A 20984-nucleotide genomic window follows, 5' to 3' on the forward strand; every position below is an offset into this window, starting at 1 on the left:
CTTGAGGCTTCTCAATTGCATCACACCATCCATACGCCTCCGACCACATTTTTGGATCAAGCATAAGTAGGTTCTTATGGATGCAGGCTACAGCACCAGTTACTTAGCCGTTGGACAACAGATAATAAAGAGTTACATGGGTTTAGATAGTGGAATTGTCTCTTAAATTGGTTGCTTTTTCATGACATGATCTGAAGATTTGAGCAGCAGCTACTTCGAACACCTTCAGTGTCTGTGCACGTCTTTTTGGCAGGAGGATTCTTAAGCAAACAAAATATAGTTGATAAAGAGATGTCTGCAATGACCTACATGAGTCATGTGAGAGTAGCTAAGCCCTCTACTTGTTTCCATAGGTGATTTACACACACTCACTACTAGGCAACAACATAGACAATCATCAACACTTTCACAACATAAAAAGGTAAACAACCTGTTTTTTATGCAAATTCTTACTTATTTTCAGAGAGTGCAGATGACTTAATGCATTATTGTTTTTTTCTGCTACTATCTACTACTACTAATAAGGAATGATACAAACAGAAAGCATGTAATTGTCAATTATGATTTATGTCAAATATTTTACATAACATAGCTATATTTTTGGAGAGAAAAAGGTTACTGCAATTGACAAACTAATTCAAAACCAAACATATTGAACACACCCCCTTGTTCCAGTGTTCCTCCGCGATGACGCTGTTTCCTCGTCACACTGCGCAGCTACACACGTTGTTACGGTGGATTTGAAGTGAGAGGGGAGGACCCTAGCTGGTAACATTTCTAGCTAAGGATTTTATGTTGCTGGTTCTCGGCCGTCGGGTTTCGCTGTCATTCGTAAAACGAGTAATTCCCCAAGATCCAGTTTTGTTGTCGAAGCCCATTTTGCAGAACTTCAGAACTATCAAATTCCGAGTAATACACAGCAGCACCGTCTTCGCAATCGCCACCAGACAAAATACAGACACCATGCCTGAAAGGAGGCCCTTCGTAAGGTTGCCCACTGACGTCTACCCTGTCAACTACGGGTTGTGCTTGAAGCCCGACCTCATCGACTTCACGTTCGAGGGCAAGCTAGAGGCGATTGTGGAGGTAGGTGAAGTAATTGAAAGACAATTTGTATCGTACTTGGTGCATGGTTATGTAATCTATTTTGCCTAATGTACAACGTTCGAATGGCGAACGTCAAAATGCTAACTAGCTAGCTATCTTGCCAGCTATCTTGCCAGCTAGCGAACCACAAACTAACGTTATCTACTAACCCATGATAGTAGTGGCAAATGGCTAGCCTAGCTCACTTTAGTTAGGTTGAACATATGTATTCAATGTAGAAAATATTGGCCTGAATGGTACTTTCCAGAGTAACTAGCTAGTTAGCTACCTACCTAGATGAACCGTCATTCGCTAGTTAACTGCTAATACTAGTTAGATAGCTAGGCACAATAACGTTAGCTAGCTGTAATTTTTGCAAATCGTTCACTGGCTAATAGTCACTACTACACACTTCTCACTTTAAATTAATGTATAGTATGATCAACGTCAATGCAAAGATGTTGATTTGGCTTCAATGCTAACGATAGTTGCATGTCAGCGCACCCAGTTAGCATGCGCGCTAGTGCTAACTGAGCTAATGTTTGCTAAATCATAGCTAGTAAATGTCTTCCTACTAGACTTCCCAGCTTCCGTCTGTGTTAACCTATTTTGCAAGCGTGTTGCTAGCAGACCATTTCAATGACAAAACACTAGACATTCAACACCCATGATGTATAACATTCAGAACGGATCTTGTTTGATGATAATGACAGTTTCAGAAATATTGTTAAATGATTCATAACCTGTCTGATTGGGAAAATGGTGTGCAACCTTGCGTACTTCCCATTGCCTGTTGGTATGTTGATGGTGTAAACCAATTACTTCATACGGATGGGCATTAATTCTCAAACGGACGTCAAAGCTCGATCTAACTAGAGATTTTATTTATTTTGTTATACTGTAAAACTATTTGGTGGAATGTGCTTTGGCTACCCGTACAGACAATTTACATTTAGTCTTAAAGACAACTATCCTTTCACTTGCGGGGCACAACAAAAAAGAAACCAAGCCACCCCCCCCCTCCTCCTCCCCCCTCAGTTTTACCCCTAAATTCACTTTCCCCTCCATGCCTCATTCACTCAATTGCCTTCTGACTGCTCCCTACACACAGGCGCCTGAGTGTGCATCACAAGCTCCCGTTAGGCCTACAGAAATAAATGCCTATAAAAACGTTATCTAGCTGATGGATACACAAACTACATTCCTTGCCAAATGATGACAGTTTTATCACAAATTATAAATGGACTGGTTGAAGTAGGAAAATGTGTTCCAACAACAAGCAGCAGTTTGGGAATAATTGTCTCCAGCCTATTTTCTGCTGGGTTCACCTAGACCTAGACTGACCAGGTGAAAGCTATTATTCCTTATTGATGTCTCTTGTTAAACCCATTTCAATCAGTGCAGAAGATGAAGATGAAGGGGAAGAGACAGGTCAAAGAAGGATTGTTAAGCCTTGAGGCATGGCTTTTGTATGTGTGCGCCATTCATATTGTGAATAAGCAAGACAACATATTTAAGTGCCTTTTAAACGGGGTATAGTAGTAGGTGCCAGGCGCACCGGTTTGTCGAACTGCAAAACTGCTGTTTTTTTTGTGCTCAACTGTTTCCCGTGTGTATCAAGGATGGCCCACCACCCAAAGGACATCCAGCCAATTTGACACAACAGTAGGAAGAATTGGGGTTAACATGGACCAGCATCCCCGTGGAACTCTTTCGACACCTTGTAGAATCCATTCCCTGTAGAATAGTGGCTGTTCTGAGGGCAAAAGGGGAGGGGGTTTAACTCCATATTAGGAATGTGTTTTTAATGTTTTGTACACTTTCTGTATGGGGCAATTAGTATTTGTTATCTGTAATACTTGAGTATGATTTAATTTTTTTCCCCAATACGAGTACTGCAACTGTCAAATGCCCATCCCAAATACTACACCACATGTGTATACAGACTTGCTTGCTTCATTTGATTAGTTTCTAATGGGTGTCATATTTGGTGACAAATGTGGTGCGTAGATTCCTCTCAGATGTTTGCATACACCATCTTCATCTCAGAACACAGGCTAGGAACACAAGTTACTCGTCAGCATGGGGACATAACACTGGCTGTGTTACAATGACACTTAAAACGCCAGGCTAAACTATTTTAGTACTTTACACACAAACATTGTCTAAATCTAAAAGATTACGGTATGTGTTATCTATGTGCCGCTGATCTATGTTTGGTAGCCTATCCATAGGGGGATGGCACATTGTTTTACGCAGTTGGTGAACTGCATTTGCCAAGGAAATTAGGCTAGATGAAAGGATTAGACTACTCTGCATTTAAGTGACAAATACAGTTGTCAAGTATGGCATTTTTAACTGCAATACATGGGCTATGTGTTGTCAGTTGCGTGGCTGCTATTTGTATGCACAATCTATAATTTCATTAGCCAAGTTAATGTCAATGCCAGCCCATGATTTAAAAGTCTACAGATAACCGCACAATAGCCAATAAGACTCATAGCGATGTGGCACCGTGCCATCACCTAGCACACTCTATAATTACAGCCCTGCCTTCTTGGTTACAACCTCCCAGCTCTCTGAGTATCAAAATAAACAACGGCAGCACCCAACCGTCAATAAATGGGACTAGCCTACTCTCTCAGAAAGCCGCGTCTGAGTGTGCCACTGGGTTCCGCCCTCAATAAGTCGGACGGTCGACCGTCGCATGAGCTGCTATCACAATGCATTCTAGTCAGAAGCCCTATAGGCTGTCTCTTTCTTTCCCCCTCTCCAAACCTTCTTTCACTCCCTTTCCGCTCTCCCTGTCAAGCCACAATTGTTTTTCACTGTGACACTGAGCCACTGTAGGTTAAGCCTGCTTGGCCTACAGTAAGTTGTTTGATCCCTATTGCTGCTATCTGTCACAGTTAAGATTAGATTTACCCTTAATGGTGGATTTGCTTATGGCAGAAAAACAAAATATCCTAGTTTGGAAGTATTATATCGAGGGAGTATTATCGTTGAGGGACTCTAGAATGACTGCCAAACATTATTTTATTTTTTTTAACACTTATTAAAAATATGGTGTTCTTATGTCATCCTGGGGATTTATACAAGGCTAGGCCCAGATTTGACTTAGTAGTCGTGTTTCTGTCATTTTCCCAGGTTAACCTAGCCACTAACCAGATTGTGATGAACTGTGCTGACATCGACATCATCACAGCATCCTTTGTACCAGAGGGAGGGGAAGGTGAGGGTGAGATTCTGTCAATTGTCTTTTCATATTTCTCTTAAATATAGACAAATTATTATATATTTTTTTTATTCTATATATTTATTCTATTTCCTGATTAAACCTGCTTTTTCAGGCCTGTTAGGCACGTTTGTATATTCTTTTCATTATTATGTTATGGCAGCGAATATCAGCCTTGCATTTTTTTCCTACTCTTTAGAAATTAACGCTACAGGATTCAACTATCAAAATGAGGATGAGAAAGTAACTCTGTCATTCCCTAGTGCTCTACAGAAAGGTAAGTCAAAGGACTCGCCGTTAACCAGAATGGCTCCAGGGCTTTTTAGGTTTATACTAAAACCTCCACTCTCTGCCATTCACTATTCTTCCTGGTGTTTGACACCATGCCATGTCTTTTTGTTTGTAGTTGACAAAAAAACAAACCTCTTGTTGTAGTAAAGGCTGAATAAACACACGTTGGTTTTTGCGCCTGTTTCCCAGGATCTGGCACTTTGAAGATTGACTTTGTTGGGGAGCTGAATGACAAGATGAAAGGTTTCTACAGAAGTAAATATGCAACTCCTGCAGGAGAAATCCGCTATGCTGCTGTCACACAGTTCGAGGTACAGTAACTAGGCGCTCCTCCTGTCCTGCAACACTTCTTGGTACAGTAATGAGTACATTTTCTCTCGGCAGCAGAGTTGATTTGCTTAACCCGTGTTGCAATAGTGTTTGAGGGTTGTCACACCCTGGCTCTAGGCTGAATGTTTTAGCAACCTTTGTTGTGGATTCTTGATAATGCAACATTGTAATCTCTTAACTTTAGAAAAAAAAATGTGGGGAGATGGAACGACATGCCCAGCTGCTATATAAGGAATGTTATTTATTTTCAACTTTCACTAGAGGTCATTGGAGTAGCTTTATTATAAAGCAGCCCTCTGACACCCTCCAGAATGTTGGCCTGACATAACACGCTGTGAAATGTGTTGAAAGTATCTCGCCTAGCCTCCCATGGTGTTCCCTCCTCTCTTCTCAGGCCACGGACGCTCGCCGGGCCTTCCCCTGTTGGGACGAGCCAGCTATCAAAGCCACCTTTGACATCTCTCTGATAGTTCCCAAGGACCGAGTTGCCTTGTCAAATATGGTACGTGTCACACTCGAACTCTTCCGCCTGGGGACACAAGACCCCAAACAGCTTGAGTCACATTTCGCCGCTCTGTTGTTTGCGCTCTGCTAACATTGGCTTATGTAACATAAGACAGTGTTGTTGGGTCACTGCATTTCCCCCTCCTCTAGCTACAAGAGTAAGTCTGCTGGCATTCAAAATGTAACCGAGTTAGTATGTTTTTCCAAGATGTCTGCCCTGTGGACTGTTAAAAGCTCATTCTTCAAAAGCATTGCTGACTCTGATAGGACTTTCTGATGACATTTTCTGTCCATACTAATATGCCCTTGTCCTCAATGACACAGAATGTCATCGATCGAAAGCCACATCCAGAAGATGACAGCCTTTTGGAAGTGAAATTCGCCACCACCCCCATCATGTCCACGTACCTTGTAGCGTTCGTCATCGGCGAATACGACTTTGTAGAAGGCCAATCGTCGGACGGCGTGACCGTACGCGTCTACACGCCTACCGGAAAGGCGGAACAAGGGAAATTTGCACTAGAGGTGGGTTGTTTTTAGCCCTTTTTAAACCTGGATACAGGTTAGACCAGTACTAAACACTAGTCATGTGTCACATATTGATGAATGACAATTGGCATCAAGTGTAAAATAGAAAAAAAAACTAGATATAATTTCCATCGACTTTTCTCACAGGTTGCTGTAAAGACCTTACCGTTCTACAACGACTACTTCAATGTTCCTTACCCATTGCCTAAAATTGATCTAATAGCTATCGCTGACTTTGCTGCTGGTAAGTACAATTCAAATGACTCTATTTCAACTATTATATTGTGACGAAAAATAGGAATTATAGTCAAGATCTAACACGCTTGGTGCTGCCCCCTCCAGGTGCCATGGAAAACTGGGGCCTTGTTACCTACAGGTAAATCTAAAGTAATGTTGCTAAATTTGCAACTAATGAGAGGATGCACAGTTAGCCTGCCAATCATGTTATTCCACACAGATGATTTTGTTACCACTGGTGGGAAATGTATGTGATTAAAAAAATATTTTAAAAAATTACATGCAATTTATGTTTTTGTGTTAATGCATGCTACCACTAGGGGGAGTGTGAAATGATTCGCATTTTGCACTTGTTTTTTTTTTTGAGTTGACCTCGCTGTGTGACCTCGTTTTCCCAGGGAGACGGCGCTGCTGATTGACCCGAAGAACTCGTGCTCGTCCTCACGGCAGTGGGTGGCCCTGGTGGTGGGACACGAGCTAGCTCACCAGTGGTTCGGAAACCTGGTCACCATGGTAAACAACCACTGCACTCTTTACTGCTTATGTAGAAACCAAAAACACTCTGCTGGTCAATGACCGAAGGACATTATCATGAAAGATATTACATTATTGAAGATTATCTGAACAACTTTCTACAATTTCATTGTCATGAATTGGTTTTAGTCAATAAGATCCCCCCCCCCCCCCCCCCCCTCCCCCTTGCCTTGTAGGAATGGTGGACCCATCTGTGGCTTAACGAGGGCTTCGCATCATGGATCGAGTACCTCTGTGTGGACCACTGCTTCCCTGACTACGACATCTGGACACAGTTTGTGTCTGCCGACTACACCCGCGCCCTGGACCTGGATGCGCTGGACAACAGTCATCCCATCGAGGTGTGTTGGCTTTAAGTTTGTAAGATGATATATACATACATACATACCATATGTTCTGGACCGAAGTTTTTCAAAAGATGTGAATGTACGTGAGGTATCTCTGTCAGATGAAAGCGAACCTCGCACTGTGTTTTGAAAGCATGAACTGACTGATCCCCTGGGCTGCAGGTGAACGTGGGCCACCCGTCGGAGGTGGATGAAATCTTTGATGCCATATCCTACAGCAAAGGAGCGTCTGTGATCCGTATGCTGCACAACTACATAGGAGACGAGGTGAGGAGCTGCCGCCCAGGCACACTGCCATTGTTGTCCACTAATTAGTCAAGCTCTCTTTCATATGCTAGCTAAACGGGTATTGCGTGAACAAGTGTCTCTGTTAACTATTTGTATGTTTTCATCTCCGATGTTTTTCTTGATTTTCTATCTTTCTTTGTAAACCTATTTTGTTTCTTCTGTCTCTAGGATTTTAGGAAAGGAATGCATTCCTATCTGTTGAAGTTCCAACATAAAAATGCAGCAACAGGTAACACTGTCAAGTCTCCTATAAATCTCCTGAATTTATAACGTCTTGTCTGGTCCATTATAACAAGAATGTATATTTGAGCATTGTAATTGGTTGGTGACCACCTCTCTCCCCACCACCAATCCCAGAGGACCTATGGGACTGTCTGGAACAGGCTAGCGGGAAACCCATCGCCCTGGTGATGAGCTCTTGGACTAAGCAGATGGGCTTCCCTATAATCGTAGTGGACCAGGAGCAGGTAAATAGACCACAATGGAAATAGTCTTTGGACAATATGAATGTTCTGTGTTTATCCTGTGAGAGGGGATCTCTCTGTTTTGGATATAGCTGTTTGTGTATTAAATAATCACATGTATTTAATTTTTTTTGTAGCAAGGGGATGACCGCATCCTCAAGATATCTCAGAAGAAATTCTGTGCCAGTGGACCACATAATGGTAAGATAATATTTTCCAATAACTCAACACAAAAACAAACAAAAAAAGCCAGGTACAAATCGCTGGTTCCCTATTTGTCACTTATTAGCTACATGAGACACGCGTCCTACTTTGCTTCATCTCATTGGGTCTTGCGTGTGTCAATCATCCACCAGGTGAGGACTGCCCTAAATGGATGGTACCAATCAGTATCTGTACAGGTGAGGACCCCGGCTGTACCAAGCTCAAGGTGCTGCTGGACAGCCCAGAGACCACCATCACGATCAACAACGTCAGCCCTGACCAGTGGGTCAAGGTGAGGACAAACAAATTCCACCTATCACGTCTGTCTAATATAGAATTGAGTTGAAAACCAAGCCCTGGGGCCTTAAAATGTACTATAATCCTTATACAGAGTTGCATGTTTAGGGAAATAGAAAGCGGTCTAATGAAAGCGAAATCGATACAAAAAATGCTCGCTTCAAAGGCCATGACCTTGAAGGTCTGCTTGCTTGGAGAGTTATACATTTTTGTGAATGGGCCGTAACATTCATGATTCTGAGACGGTAAATACTAAACAAACGGGTGGGGGATCATTGAGAGTTCGGTAAACCAATCACCTGACAAAAAAAGGGTCGACGAGAGGTTAAGCCCCAACCATGGCCCTTGAAGGTCTTTGAAAGGGGTCAAAAGGTCACACAGAGGGCTGTTGAAAGGGGTCACTAGAGGGTCAGGATTTGTGAATGGACCATAGAAATTGCTGTTCACTGAAACGACGTCATTAGTAATGTCAAAGTAAGTTCGGGGAACTGAGAACCATTCAAAAATAACCACTTGATTGGGACTAATGGTTGCTTGAGCAGGATTATAACCTGTCTAGTCCCTATCTAGTTAGCAATGATAAAGAGGATCCACAAGGCCAGTGGTTCCCAATCAGGGGTACTTAGACCCCTAGGGGTACTTGGCCTATCCACAGGGGGTACTTGTGAAGACTCATGAGACCATCAGCTCACTGGTAAAATGCACAAAGGATTACTTCGGGGGTACTCCGGGCAGAGCAAAATTCAATTGGTGGTACTGTAACCCAAAAAGGTTGGGAACCACTGCACAAGGCTATGGTAGGGAGAGTGAAACTACCTATGCGTGTGCCTTTCAGAACAGAATTATCCATGTACTGAGTTGATCAAAGGGTTAGAAAATATCTCTTCCTGTTTCCTTAATGCTAAGCTGTACTTTTTATGGCTAGAATAGAACATTATTTTGTTAATTTGTTGGGTGGGGTCACTCAAGCATATAAGGGCTTTCTTCCACACTTGCTTGTTAGGCAGATTTATTTCCGCTTTAGCTAACAAATTTGGAACAGCAAATGGTTTTGCATGACACCGACAAAGGAGTGGAAGAAAACAGATTGGCAACAAGGCTATGGTCTTTGGCTGCTGTTCAACTGTCCTCCTCCTCCCCCTATAGATCAACCCAGGAACAGTGGGCTTCTACAGGATCCAGTACAGCTCGGCCATGTTGGAGAGCCTGCTGCCTGGTATCAGAGACCTCACCCTGCTGCCTGTTGACCGTCTGGGCCTGCAGAACGACCTCTTCTCCCTGGTGAGAGAGAGAGAGACGACCGTCAACACTACACCAACATGCCCTTTAGCTCGACGCTAACGTTCAAGAATACATTTGATATTTATGGTATTGGTGCTTGTTTTTAAAGTTAGTCATGAACAGGGAAATGGTCAGTTCCTGTAACAATCATATTCATAAAAAATAATTCCCTTCTGCCACAAAACCCTTAGGTTCTTTCCCCTTCCATATAGCAAGGCCCCATCTGTGGCAAAGAAACAGAACCTTCAGTGTTTAAACAGATACTTTTTGAGGAAGCTCAGGGTCAAAGTCTCCCCTAAAATAAACTCTAGCAGCTCAATGTTGTAAATGTGAAATCCACGCAACATAAAGTTAAGGGACCCCAACATAGTGTCAAATCAAATTTTATTTGTCACATGCGCCAAATACAACAGGTACAATTTCACCTTACCGTGAAATGCTTACTTAAAAGCCCTTAATCAAGTTTTAAGAAGAAAAAGTGTTAGGTAAAAAATAACATTTTTTAATATTTTTTAAAATAACACCCAAATTGACTCGTGCGCTCCTATGTGGCAGAACAGACAGGGTTGGTTTAGACTGACATGAAAACTATATTTAGTCTCCAAATACATTTTGCACAATGAGCACTTGTTGTCTCTCATAGTTGTTGGTTAGATAGCTAGTGAATTTGAGCCATATTAGTATAGACATGACGTCAGTCAAAACGAGATACAACTTGCTGAAACGAACCACCTACGATTCCCCACATGGCAGCTTATTGTCATTGTTGCTAGCTATCTGACCGTTCAGAATCATAACAACGCATGCCTTCTTCCGGACACATTGTTGCTAGCTATGTGACAGTTCAGAATCATAACAATGCATGCCTTCCGGACACATTGTTGCTAGCTATCTGACCGTTCAGAATCATAACGCATGCCTTCCGGACACATTGTTGCTAGCTATCTGACCGTTCAGAATCATAACGCATGCCTTCCGGACACATTGTTGCTAGCTATCTGACCGTTCAGAATCATAACGCATGCCTTCCGGACACATTGTTGCTAGCTATCTGACCGTTCAGAATCATAACGCATGCCTTCTTCCGGACACATTGTTGCTAGCTATCTGACCGTTCAGAATCATAACGCATGCCTTCCGGACACATTGTTGCTAGCTATCTGACCGTTCAGAATCATAACAATGCATGCCTTCCGGACACATTGTTGCTAGCTATCTGACTGTTCAGAATCATAACGCATGCCTTCTTCCGGACACATTGTTGCTAGCTATCTGACTGTTCAGAATCATAACGCATGCCTTCTTCCGGACACATTGTTGCTAGCTATCTGACTGTTCAGAATCATAACGCATGCCTTCTTCCGGACACATTGTTGCTAGCTATCTGACCGTTCAGAATCATAACAATGCATGCCTTCCGGACACATTGTTGCTAGCTATCTGACCGTTCAGAATCATAACGCATGCCTTCTTCCGGACACATTGTTGCTAGCTATCTGACCGTTCAGAATCATAACAATGCATGCCTTCCGGACACATTGTTGCTAGCTATCTGACCGTTCAGAATCATAACGCATGCCTTCTTCCGGACACATTGTTGCTAGCTATCTGACCGTTCAGAATCATAACAATGCCTTCCTTCCGGACACATCGACGCATGTTGTCAGCCAACCTGTCTATAGCTATGGCAGCCAAAATAATTATCTGCTCAGCATTTTTATACATTACCCTAATCATGATGTCAATTGCTTAATTTACTCAGGAACCACACCTGTGTGGTAGTGGTGAATGAGTCATCTGCAACCGCACGACTATGTATTACAAAAAAAACAAGAGGCCCGCACCTGAACCTAATCCGCACATTTAGAAAACGTGCATTCAGAGATGTTTTTTTGACAGGGGTGCAGGATTTATTTTTCCCTAATTTAGATGCATTTCTGATAAATAATGTCTGATATTTTGGTAAGCTATTTTGAGAGCTTGACAGGGGTGCAGGCTGTCCCCGACCAACAAAATAAATATTGGTCTACAGAGAGTCAATTTTAACGTATTTTTTTCATGTAGACACACCCTTTGTTTTACTAAAATCAACTGTATGTTGGTTGCTGAGCTTGTCTGGTGCTTTAAGCTCTGCGATTTAAAAATGAAGACACAAATTATTTGAGAGAGCCAGAGATCAATATAGTCTATCCAGAAGGAAAAAATGGTTCATGTCCCCCCCCCCCCCCCTGCTTTTGCAGATTCTGCCATTATGCTCATGATGTTGCCGGTAATAAGCTACACCATTTGGAGTGCCAATTTATCGTACCAGTGCCACTTATGATTTTCATATGCACATTTTAATCTAAATGAAATGAATGAAAATGATACAATTCTAAAAGTAACTTCTATTGCCGATATGTAAAAAATTGCCTACATAAAGCCCAAAAATGTACATTGCAACCTGCAGGTAGAAAAGATCATGATAAAAATAAATATCCTATAAATCCCATTGGCTTTGCCTGTCTGCAAGGATGTTGAAACATGGTCTAGCCAGAAGCTGGTGCTTGCAACATATTCTGGGCCCTCAGTTTCCTGCACCGGTGAGCTCCTGACAGACACAGCTGTAGGCTATTTGCGCAAGGGATAAGAAGTAATCAGGAAGGCCTGTTTTATGACGGTTCCACTGGATCGACACTTTACTTTTGTTCCCCTTTCATGCTGAGTGGTTATCGATACAGGTTACATTGAGGAATTAATGCGTCTCTCAATGGAAGTAAAAACAGACTTTTGTTTACTTGCTGTTTTGAGGTGACGAAATTGCTTTGACAAGCTCCACCGTGATGGCGAGTTAAGACGATCAGAAATGGTCTCAGATCCTCAAATGGGCACACTTATAGGCCGACATTTGCAAGCAGGCCAGGTAGCCTAGTCCTACTTCTATGCGTAATCAGGTGCGTGTCCTTACTCCAGAATTTACAGGAGCGCTTCAAACAAAAGACAACGAATAGATTGACCATTTGAAAATGGAATGAAATAAACCCAAACTTTCTTTCTCACAAGTGTAGCCTAGGATGTGCACTCTGCAAACAACGTGCCCAACCCTAGAATGTGAACGGTAAGACTGTAATAATAATAATAATAATAATATATTGAAAGCATTATAACAGAAATAACCGTAACCAAACATTGTAAATTAGAAATGATGGGAATTAACGGTAAATGTACTACTGGTGATATTGGTGTGCCATCCCCTCGGCCTCTGCAATGGATTAGTCCACTGAGGCGTGAATCAGACATGTTTCTCGTGTGCCATAAAAAAAATCTATGTATGTTTGTGTGCGACTGCTCGAGTACAAAAAATCTTGGTCGATCAACAGCCTGTCGATTAAATGTAGTCAGCCAATACAGTTATTGACTTGTTTTGTTTAATGGTCTCTACCTAATATAGTACTCTAAATACCCCAATTCATGTTCAAAAGAATACAGGATCAAAAATGTACACCATTTAAACCAATGAAGGTTCGTAACTTTAAAGCCCGTTATCTCAGAATCCTCTTTTTCCAGATGGAACCTTGTAGACCCAAGCTCTCTGACGTCATTTTGACCGGTTGTAAGGAAATGAAAAACTGTGAAATACGACCCAACATGTTTCTGATAAGATTTCAGTTCGGCTTGGACACATTTTATGTGGTTAGGAAATATGATCAGCTTTTATCATGCTGATTTTAAGATAGGGGACCGTCTGTAGAGGTTGCTAACTACATTCGCATTCTCTCAAGATGCTGAAAGAAATCATATTATCCCATATATTTCAATATGTGCTTTTGGTGTATAATTTTGCTGAAAGAAATGCTTAATTCTGCAGGAGTTAATATTAAGGCTATGCGAGAGGATATAGACTAACAGTCGGTGTCCGGATTTCAGTTTCCATTTAATCCATCTGAACGGTAGGCTAAAGTTCCCTGTCTTGTGACTGTCGAATATGTATAGCGCCCCCAAACATTACTTTTCTGACCCTCCCTTCTCTTTATTTTCAACTCCATTTCGCAGCATTTCTCTTATTTAATTCAACTCCGACATTGTCCTTTTTTCCCTCGGTGGATCGACATCCACTGTTTCTGTCCGTTCCCAAAAGCATTTGGCGATTGGCATTTAGGCTATTTGGGGCTCTGTACAGTTAGGACAAATGCCAGAGAGCCTCCAATAGATGTATGAATTAAACATTTATGGATTATTTTATGTATTTTCTCTTTATTCAACCTGCCACCCACCTGCCCTTCATCTACACAATATTTAATGAGCCGAAACCCACCCCGCGGATATACCTGCGGGGACTGCGCCTTCTGAGTCTACCTGCGCATCACTACAGTGTGGAAGCACCTGCTTTCGATATACTTTGTATCCCTCATTTACTCAAGTGTTTCCATTATTTTGGCAGTTACCTGTACATGTTATTGTTGTGTGTTTTGTGGCCATGTAAACGTAACTGCTATGGTTCGATAACGATACTTCTCCTTTCTCCCTCTGTACCCATGAGTATTAAGCTCTTTGACTAAGATATTGTCATGTGAATTGTTAACGATTGATTCTTCAGCCTTTTTCTCACCAAAGCCTCTTGTGAAGATGTTTACTGTAGATGTTGGATAAACAATGTGTGATCTAATCTGCTTGTTTTCCTGCTTTATCCTATTCCTCAAAAGCTTTGTTGTCCCATTCATTCAGGGCTCAATTACAAACACTGTAGATAACATCATAATACTGTGACTCTTAACCACATTTCCCCTGCTCTTACCTCCTCTATTCCTCTTACCTCTTCCCCCTCATTCTTCATATTCCTTCTCTTCCATTCCTCTTTTACCTCTACTTTATTTTCCTCCTCTATTCTCCTTCTACACCCCCCCCCCCATTCCTTCTCTTCTTGTCTCCCATGTTCATCTTATTAATCATCTTCATCTTCCTCAGTCGCGCGCTGGCATGATCAGCACGGTGGAGGTGCTGAAGCTGATGGAGGCCTTCGTCAACGAGCCCAACTACACTGTATGGAGCGACCTGAGCTGCAACCTGGGCGTGCTCTCCTCCCTGCTCTCCCACACCGACTTCCACGAGGAGATCCAGGAGTTCATCCGGGACCTATTCACTCCCATCGGCCTCAAGCTGGGCTGGGAATGCAAGCAGGGCGAAGGTGAGCCCCCTGGGGCCGGTGGTAAGCGTTACGAACTGAGCTGCCGATTCAATCCTCAGCTTTTAGCCCCAAGTCACTTGATGTAGTTCTGATTAGGTTGGATAGGTATAAGAGCGAGAGCAATCAGTCTACGTTGCACTCTTGATAGGCTTGGTGGGATTTATTTTCTGCTATATTGCTTACACCTATACAATCCTTTCAGTTCTGCTCAAGTGCCTAGGGGTTAAGGGTCAGGTTTGGAATTAGGCAAGTGTTTTGTGTAGTAGGGGTATCAGCCCAGAGCTGGTGATGTATGGATTTACTGGCTCCTGGATTGACTAGCGGTAGATAAAGTCGGGCCTTTTGGATGAAGTTCAGTGTGTCAAAGCGTTTGTGTTTTTAACGTGTTTGAGACTGACTGTTTTCTGGCCCTGGTTCTTTTATTCTCTCCTCTCCCCCCCTCTCTCAGGTCACCTGGATGCCCTGCTGAGGGGCCTGGTTCTGGGGAAGCTGGGGAAGGCGGGACACAAGCCCACGCTGGAGGAGGCCCGGCGGAGATTCAAAGACCATGTGGAAGGCAAGCAGATCCTCTCTGCAGACCTCAGGAGCCCAGTAAGCTGTTCTGCGCCACACACACCCCACACACACACACACACACACACACACACACACATTTATTCATAGAGAAACACACGTGTTACTAACATGTAGTTACATAAACAAAGGCCCCATTCCAAACTAACCTTTGCCCTCTAACCCTAGGCTCTTGATGACTTTCCGTCATGAATTTTTAAAGGATTTGATTGGTCAGCAATTTGATAACGTCTCCACCTAGGCCTCTGGTTGGCTAGGTTGAAGCGTCGTCAGTACTGCTTTCACCTGTCCATTTATTTCAATCAGTTGTGGTCAACATTTCAACAATGGGCCTGCAATCATGTTATTGATCCTACTTTCCAACAGTGACTTCTCATTTGTAGATCATTTCTAAGTGCTAATGATAGTTATTTAGTACCACCATGACTTGGAAGTAGATGCCCTTTATGAGACAAAGACATAAACTGATTGTAAAATCAAGTGATGAAACTGTGTTGAATGCCCATGTGTATGGTCTTTGTTTCTCTCCAGGTGTACTTAACAGTGCTGAAGCATGGCGACAGTGCCACGTTGGACACGATGCTGAAGGTAAGTCACACCAGCTAATGGTGTATTCACTAGTGCACACCGTAGAAAAATGTTTTGCAACGAAAACAAGCATTTCTTATTGGATAAATTCAGATTAGTCCCGCCCTGTTTCGTCACATTTGGTTCCTAGACAATACACCCCAGCCAGGCCAGCTGGTTGGCGATCAGTCTCCTCAATAAGCATGAGCCATATATTGTAAGCGTGAATGATTTCAATTACATTTCCTCAGTCAGATGAAGTGGATTACCAGCTCGCTCCCTGTCCTAGACTCTCGTTAGAGCCTCACCAATAATCTGTGACAGATAAAGCTTTAATCACAGTCAACTGATGAGAATTGATATCATTTGATTTCATCCCATAAATGTCACACCAAAGGTAAAATATTAATATTTTTCTCTCACATTATCGCTCTCTAATCTCTACCACCCTCTTCAGCTTCACAAGCAGGCTGACATGCAGGAGGAGAAGAACCGCATAGAGAGAGTGCTGGGAGCCATCTCTGCCCCCGACCTCATCCAGAAAGTCCTCACCTTTGCCCTCTCGGTATGTACACACAACCATTCCTGCCCTGGCATCTGGAGTGTGTTGCTTGCTCCTGCTATTTTGTCAGGAGAATATAAAAGACGGAACAAAAATCCCTAGAAACTTTCATATTTCCACCTCGTGTTCTTTTGGTCTCGCTTTTATGGTGTTCATTCTTGAAAATAGCCGGTGCAATTGTTAACACTGCCGTTAACTAGCTTCGTAAATGTAACCCTCCTAGTTATTTTGGTCATACGAGTTTACCTATAAGATGAGCATGATGAATTCATGGCAATTGGCAAAAACCGACCCCTCTGTCTCCCCTACCCAGGAGGACGTGCGTCCCCAGGACACTGTGTCAGTAATCGGGGGCGTGGCCGGAAGCAGTAAGCATGGAAGGAAAGCCGCCTGGAAGTTTGTCAAAGACAACTGGGAGGAGCTTCACAACCGCTACCAGGGCGGTTTCCTCATATCACGGCTCATCAAGGTAAATGCTCCGCTCTGAAGGCTCTGAAGCATTGTCGTGGAACTGTTCTTATTCTCATGTTTTCCTCGGAGGGCACTGTATACGGTGCATTTCGGAAGTTTCCAAACCCCTTGACTTTTTCCACATTTTGTTACATTACCGCCTTATTCTAAAATGGATTAAATTAATTTAAAAAATCCTCATCAATCTACACACAATACCTCATAATGACAAAGCTGAAAGTTGTTTTTTTTTAGAAATGTTTGCACATTTGATTAAAAACAACAAACAGAAATACCTTAATTTACTTAAGTATTCATACCCTTTGCTATAAGACTCAAAATTGAGCACAGGTGCATTCTGTTTCTATTGATCATCCTTGAGATGTTTCTGCAACTTGATTGGAGTCCACATGTGGTAAATTCAATTGATTGAACATGATTTGGAAAGGCACAACTGTCTATATTAAGGTCCCATAGTTGACAGTGTATATCAGAGCAAAAACCAAGCCATGAGGTCAAAGGAATTTTCCGTAGAGCTCAGCTCAGGATTGCGTCGAGGTACAGATCTGGGGAAGGACAACCATCTCTGGAGCACTCCACCAATCAGGCCTTTATGGTAGAGTGGCCAGATGGAAGCCAATCCTCAGTAAAAGCCACATGACAGATCGCTTGGAGTTTGCCAAAAGGCACCTAAAGGACTCTAACCATGAGAAACAAGACTCGGGTCTGATGAAACCAAGATTGAACCCTGACACCATCCCTACGGTGAAGCATTATGCTGTGGGGATATTTTTCAGCGGCAGGGACTAGGAGACTAGTCAGGATTGAAGCAAAGATGAACTGAGCAAAGTACAGAGATCCTAACGAAAACCTGCTCCAGAACACTCAGGACCTTTGACTGGGGCGAAGGTTCACCTTCCAACAGGACAACGACCCTTAGCACACAGCCAAGACAGTCCAGGAGTGGCTTCGGGACAAGTGTGAATGTCCTTCAGTGGCCCGGCCAGAGCTCGGACTTGAACCCGATCAAACATCTCTGGAGAGACCTGAAAATAGCTGTGCAGCGACGCTCCCCATCCAACCTGACAGAGCTTGAGAGGATCTTCAGAGAAGAATAGGAGGAACTCTCAAAATACCTGGTGTGCCAAGCTTGTAGCGTCATACCTAAGAATACTTGAGGATGTATCGTGGCCAAAGGTGCTTTAACGAAGCTAAGATTTCTAAACCTGTTTTTGCTTTGTCATTATGGGGTATTGTGTGTAGATTGATGAGGGGGGGGAAAAAAAACATTTAATCAATTTTAGAATAAGGCTGTAACGTAACAAAATGTGGAAAAATCAAGGGGTCTGAATATTTTCTGAATGCACTGTATATTCTGTATATATTATTAGAGGAATGTATTATGGAAGACTGGTAGCTTTTGCATGTGGCCCAATGACCTAAGCCAACTCACTTGTGTATTCACCCCTCTTCACAGCTCTCTGTGGATGGATTTGCCATTGACAAAATGGCTGCTGAAGTGAAGGTGAGCAATCATATTGGTTTATACCTCTTTTAATAGTGTTGTCTTGCTCAATGAAACTGTTAAATGTTAACTAAAATAAGTATAGCCAACTTCTGTCATTTTTTAATTCTAAACGCGGCCATTTTGTATCTTCCAGAGTTTCTTCGAGAGCCACCACGCGCCGGCGGCCGAGCGCACGGTGCAGCAGTGCTGCGAGAACATTCTCCTGAATGCCGCCTGGCTCAAGCGCGACGCCGACGACATTCACCAGTATCTACTGAAGCGCAAAGCTCCCCCGGTCTGAACAACCCAATCTCCCTTCCAGCGCGGACCTCCCTGCATCATAGCTGCCTCGGCCCCCCTTCTCAGTCCATAGATGGAGAGCGAGCATACTCAAAGCAGGCTTAATGTCTCTAAAAGGAAAAAAATACATATGATGACGAAGTCGACAAACAAGCCAAGAATTTAACCTAGCGTTGAAAAAGAAAAGAGACTATTATACATAAATAACAAAGCAAATTCATTTGTCTGACAAAGAATGTAGTTACCCCTATTCTGCCCATCGGAAGATGATACATGAGTTAGGTTACTGGGGTTTAACACTCCCAGATATGATTTGCGGAATGGCTATCCCAGTGTGTGTCCCAAATGACACTCTATTCTCTATTAGTGCACTATTTTTGACTTGAGCCAAATGGGCCCTAGTTAGTGCACTTTACAGGGAATAGGGTGCCATTTGAGATGTACACCCAAGTCTGAGTGCATGCTCACACTCCCGTACAGTTACGACACGCAAAACATAAACACTTGCATACACACACAACCTTGCATTGTAGTTTGAAAACTGTGAATTTCTTTCTTTTTTCTCATCTCACTCCTACTCTATGGAGAAAAAAAAAGCATGAATAATATGATATATCCTGTGTTGCTGTTTTTGTTCACTTTGTTTGTTTTCTGTACAAACAAATTATTTTCTTCTTTTTTTTCCCGCCATCGGCGTTTCGCAGTTGCTGGTTTTTACCCAACAGGTGTTGTGATTGGGTAAGAGCTGGGCAGAATGGGGTTAATATAGCGTGTGATGTTTTGTTGGCGGTAGTTAAATGAACTCATGGCACTGATCTCCATCTCTACTAACGGTTAGGACAAAAGGCGAGCAGCGCTAGCATGGTACTACATGTATACTGTATAATGCAAGCATTCTTGCAAAGACGTTCCACAAATCTGAATAGCGATGTTCATCGTTACCTTACCCACCCCTCTCTTCCCCCTCAATCCATCATTCTACTCTGGCATTTGATACATACCATCTCTCCCCCCCAGTCGCCTGTATTCTCAGCCCTCTGTAGAGTTACAGAATGATGTATAGTATGGCAAACGACAAACATGCATATTTAAATTGTTTCTTTGTCTGCCACATTATATACAAAATTACGTCTTGTTTTCAAAAACCTGTTTTTATAAGATGCAGTGATTTTTCATTTTAACGTTGAGGAAAAACTTTCATTTATTCTAAAGAATTAGTAAAACACTACTTGGGCCTTTTAGTGCAGTTAACACCAGGAAACTTTAGTGTAAGAACCTTAATGATGTACTGGCTCAGTTTGAACTTTGAAATGATAGGATTTACTTAACACTGCTATTGAACTCCAAAGCCTTAAATTGGTAAAGTGGTTTGCAATAATTACACTGAAGTGGGTGAAATTCCACTGCAAAGTTTAAAAAATATATATTGTTTCTAACATGACCGATCTACACACACTTGTTGAACGAGTATATCTATACAGAATTTGATGTGGCTTTGAAAACATTTACCGGAGAAGATCATCAAACTAATTGTCACTCTTTCCCTGGAACATTTGTTGTGCTTTTGTTTAAAAATACAGTTGGTGTTCATTAAAGTAAAAAGAAAAAAAAAGACTTAAACAATATGAAACTAGTACAGTTGATTTATGATTGCGGTGTGTGTGTGCATGCCTGGAAGTGGAAACCAGTTTGATATGTAATTGAACAATTACTAATACAATTTAATACAATTTTGTATGATCCTAATAAGCAAAAACATGATCATAAATAGATTACAAATGGTTCTAGTAAAACCTGCAATAGAAATGAACGCTGTACATAATTAAAGTTGACCTAAATGAGAATAAAGGAAATGGGTATGATGTATCGATGGAGGGAAGTAAAATTAGTCTGTACATGTTGTTTCACAAGGTGTCTGTAAACTTGCGGTGGTGGATTTTGGTATGTCTGAGATTTACATGCTGTTATATTTTCATTGCAGTATTACGCTGCAGTCCAACGCTTTGTGGTAGTGCGTGGAAAAAATGACTCCGTTTTTCAAACACTGAATGATCAAACTTGGTGTTGAATGTCACATTGCTGCCGAGAAAAATGGGGGGAAAAATGTATTGGCAGGACGGCTGTGACGCTGGTGTTGCCAAAGCAGTACATTAAGATGCAGTACAATAAAGTAACGTGGTAATTAATATCCTTCACTATGGGAGATTCTTTCACCTTGGTTTACAGTACCTTGAT

The 20984-nt window shown here is 42.3% G+C and overlaps 1 protein-coding gene across 4 annotated transcripts; it reads left to right on the forward strand.

Annotated features, from left to right (window-relative positions):
- Positions 1 to 722: 722 nt before the first annotated feature.
- On the forward strand, positions 723 to 20931 carry LOC110485887 (puromycin-sensitive aminopeptidase). 4 transcript variants are annotated; one of them, XM_036940558.1, is made up of 23 exons: positions 723 to 1086; positions 4234 to 4324; positions 4521 to 4598; positions 4802 to 4923; positions 5337 to 5444; positions 5771 to 5971; positions 6122 to 6218; positions 6317 to 6350; positions 6610 to 6724; positions 6922 to 7086; positions 7255 to 7359; positions 7549 to 7609; positions 7738 to 7847; positions 7982 to 8045; positions 8201 to 8340; positions 9492 to 9626; positions 14571 to 14811; positions 15239 to 15381; positions 15895 to 15951; positions 16388 to 16495; positions 16806 to 16961; positions 18420 to 18467; positions 18604 to 20931. In XM_036940558.1, the coding sequence occupies exons 1-23, from the start codon at positions 793 to 795 to the stop codon at positions 18748 to 18750; spliced, it is 2820 nt and encodes a 939-aa protein (XP_036796453.1). In that variant the 5' UTR covers positions 723 to 792; the 3' UTR covers positions 18751 to 20931. The 4 variants fall into 4 exon arrangements, with proteins under 4 accessions (XP_036796453.1, XP_036796455.1, XP_036796454.1 ...); XM_036940560.1 differs by having other exon boundaries at positions 14571 to 14790; XM_036940559.1 differs by having other exon boundaries at positions 4234 to 4318.
- Positions 20932 to 20984: the final 53 nt, after the last annotated feature.

Source organism: Oncorhynchus mykiss, chromosome 13, assembly GCF_013265735.2.
Source record: "Oncorhynchus mykiss isolate Arlee chromosome 13, USDA_OmykA_1.1, whole genome shotgun sequence".
Taxonomy (NCBI): domain Eukaryota; kingdom Metazoa; phylum Chordata; class Actinopteri; order Salmoniformes; family Salmonidae; genus Oncorhynchus; species Oncorhynchus mykiss.

Excerpts from the sequence above, each read along its gene's own strand:
- LOC110485887 (XM_036940558.1), top strand. The coding sequence starts at position 793 with ATGTTGCTGGTTCTCGGCCGTCGGGTTTCGCTGTCATTCGTAAAACGA. Across the intron at positions 5,445-5,770 it reads GAGTTGCCTTGTCAAATATG|AATGTCATCGATCGAAAGCC; the intron begins GTACGTGTCACA and ends TCAATGACACAG. Across the intron at positions 5,972-6,121 it reads AAGGGAAATTTGCACTAGAG|GTTGCTGTAAAGACCTTACC; the intron begins GTGGGTTGTTTT and ends CTTTTCTCACAG.